At 50.7% G+C, this 1581-nt stretch overlaps 2 protein-coding genes across 2 annotated transcripts in view; one reads left to right on the forward strand and one right to left on the reverse strand.

The window, feature by feature from the left end:
• EMH_0052400 (zinc finger DHHC domain-containing protein, putative) overlaps positions 1-380 on the forward strand; it is a gene marked incomplete at both ends in the record, with an annotated part of 5758 nt that extends 5378 nt beyond the window's left edge. The window contains one exon of the mRNA XM_013496873.1: positions 1-380. Within this exon, the coding sequence (XP_013352327.1) occupies positions 1-380 (380 nt within the window).
• Positions 381-1065: 685 nt separating this feature from the next.
• The window catches only part of EMH_0052410 (uncharacterized protein), a gene marked incomplete at both ends in the record, with an annotated part of 705 nt that continues 189 nt past the window's right edge, over positions 1066-1581 (reverse strand). The window contains one exon of the mRNA XM_013496874.1: positions 1066-1579. Within this exon, the coding sequence (XP_013352328.1) occupies positions 1066-1579 (514 nt within the window). The remainder of the gene's footprint in view (positions 1580-1581) is intronic.

The raw sequence follows: 1581 nt of genomic DNA on the forward strand, positions 1-1581 counted from the left end.
CTGCACCAGTAGCAGCAGCAGCAGCAGCAGCAGCAGCAGAAGCAGCAGCAGTGGCAGCAGCAGCATACACCATAAGCTGCTGCTGTTTTGTCTCTGCTGCTGCTGCTTCTCTGCAGGGCCTCAACACCTCCCCTTCTGCATGCGGGGCCCTTGCTGCCGCTGTATCCTCTCACCATGAAGCAGCAGCAGCAGCAGCAGCAGCAGCAGCAGCAGCAGGAACGAGCAGCAGCAGCAGCAACGACAACAGCAGGCGCCAGCAGCAGAAACAACAGCAGCAGCAACAACAGCAAGAAGATCAAACAGCAGCAGCAACAGCAGCAGCAACAGCAGCAGCAACCACTAGTAGCAGCAGCGACAACAACAACAGCAGCAGGATCTAACTGCAGCAGCAACAGCAGCAGCAGCGATCAGCAGCAGCAGCAGCAGCAGCAGCAGCAGCAGCAGCAGAGGCAGCATCTCTGCTGCTGTGTATTTGTTGTCTCTTTGCTGCGTAGAGAAGAAATGCATGCGCTAGACAAAGCCCCAAAGGCGGGTTGTTTATATACAAACAAAAAAAACAAAAAAAAATAAAAAACAAATTTATATAATAAAAACCTGTCTGTCTCTGTACACCCCAACACATGTAAATATAAAGAGATAAATAAAAAAAATAAATAAATAAATAGAGACAAATTAAATACAGATGAAGGCCTGCAGCGAGGCTCTGATAGATAGCTGCTGCTGCTGATGCTGCTGTTCTCGCTCCTGCTGCTGATGCTGCTGCTGCTGCTTATACTCCTGCTGCTACTGCTGCTGTTGCTGCTACCCCTGCTGCTGCTGCTGCTCCGGCTGCTGCTGCTACTCCTGCTGCTGCTGCTACTCATGCTGCTGCTGCTACTGCTGCAGCTGCTAGAGAGGAGACAGAGAGCAGATAAAAATAAAAATAAATAAAAAGAAGAAAACAATAATTAAATTAATAATAATAAGTTAAATGTAAAAACAAACGAAAGACCTTTCGTTAAATAAAAAGAAACCGTCGTCATCGTATTGAGGTGTACATACACCTCAACTGTCTGCTGCGCTGCATTAGAGCAGCAGCACTGCAGCAACAGGCCGCGTATACTCCGCAGCAGCAGCAGCAGCAGCAGCAGCAGCAACAGCAGCAGCAGCAGCAGCTCTTGCTGCTGTTACAAACACTTTAAACGTCCTTGGCCTGCCTGCAAATCGCCAAAGCAACCAAAGCAAAATCCGTGCTGCTGCTGCTGCTGCTGCTGCTGCTGCTGCTGCTGCTGCTGTCTGCACGCGGCGACGCCCATAGAGGCAGCAGCGGATGCCCTGAAAGGAAGCAGCATGCTGCAGCAGCAGCAGCAGCTGCTGCTGCAGCTGCATGATGCTCAACCTGTCCAAAATTAAGATGAAGTCAGAGCCCTCGCACTTTGCTGCAGCTGTTGCTGCTGCTGCTGTTGCTGCTGCTGCTGCTGCTGCTGCTGTTGCTGCTGCTGCTGCTTCTGTTAAAAGCTGTTGCTGCAGCAGCTGCTGCTGCTGCTGTTGCAGCTTCTGTTGAAAGCTGTTGCTGCATCTTTTGCTGCTACAGCTGTTGCT

The sequence above is a fragment of the Eimeria mitis genome, genomic scaffold (assembly GCF_000499745.2).
Source record: "Eimeria mitis Houghton genomic scaffold, Emh_scaff2350, whole genome shotgun sequence".
In the NCBI taxonomy this organism is placed as follows: Eukaryota; Apicomplexa; class Conoidasida; order Eucoccidiorida; family Eimeriidae; genus Eimeria; species Eimeria mitis.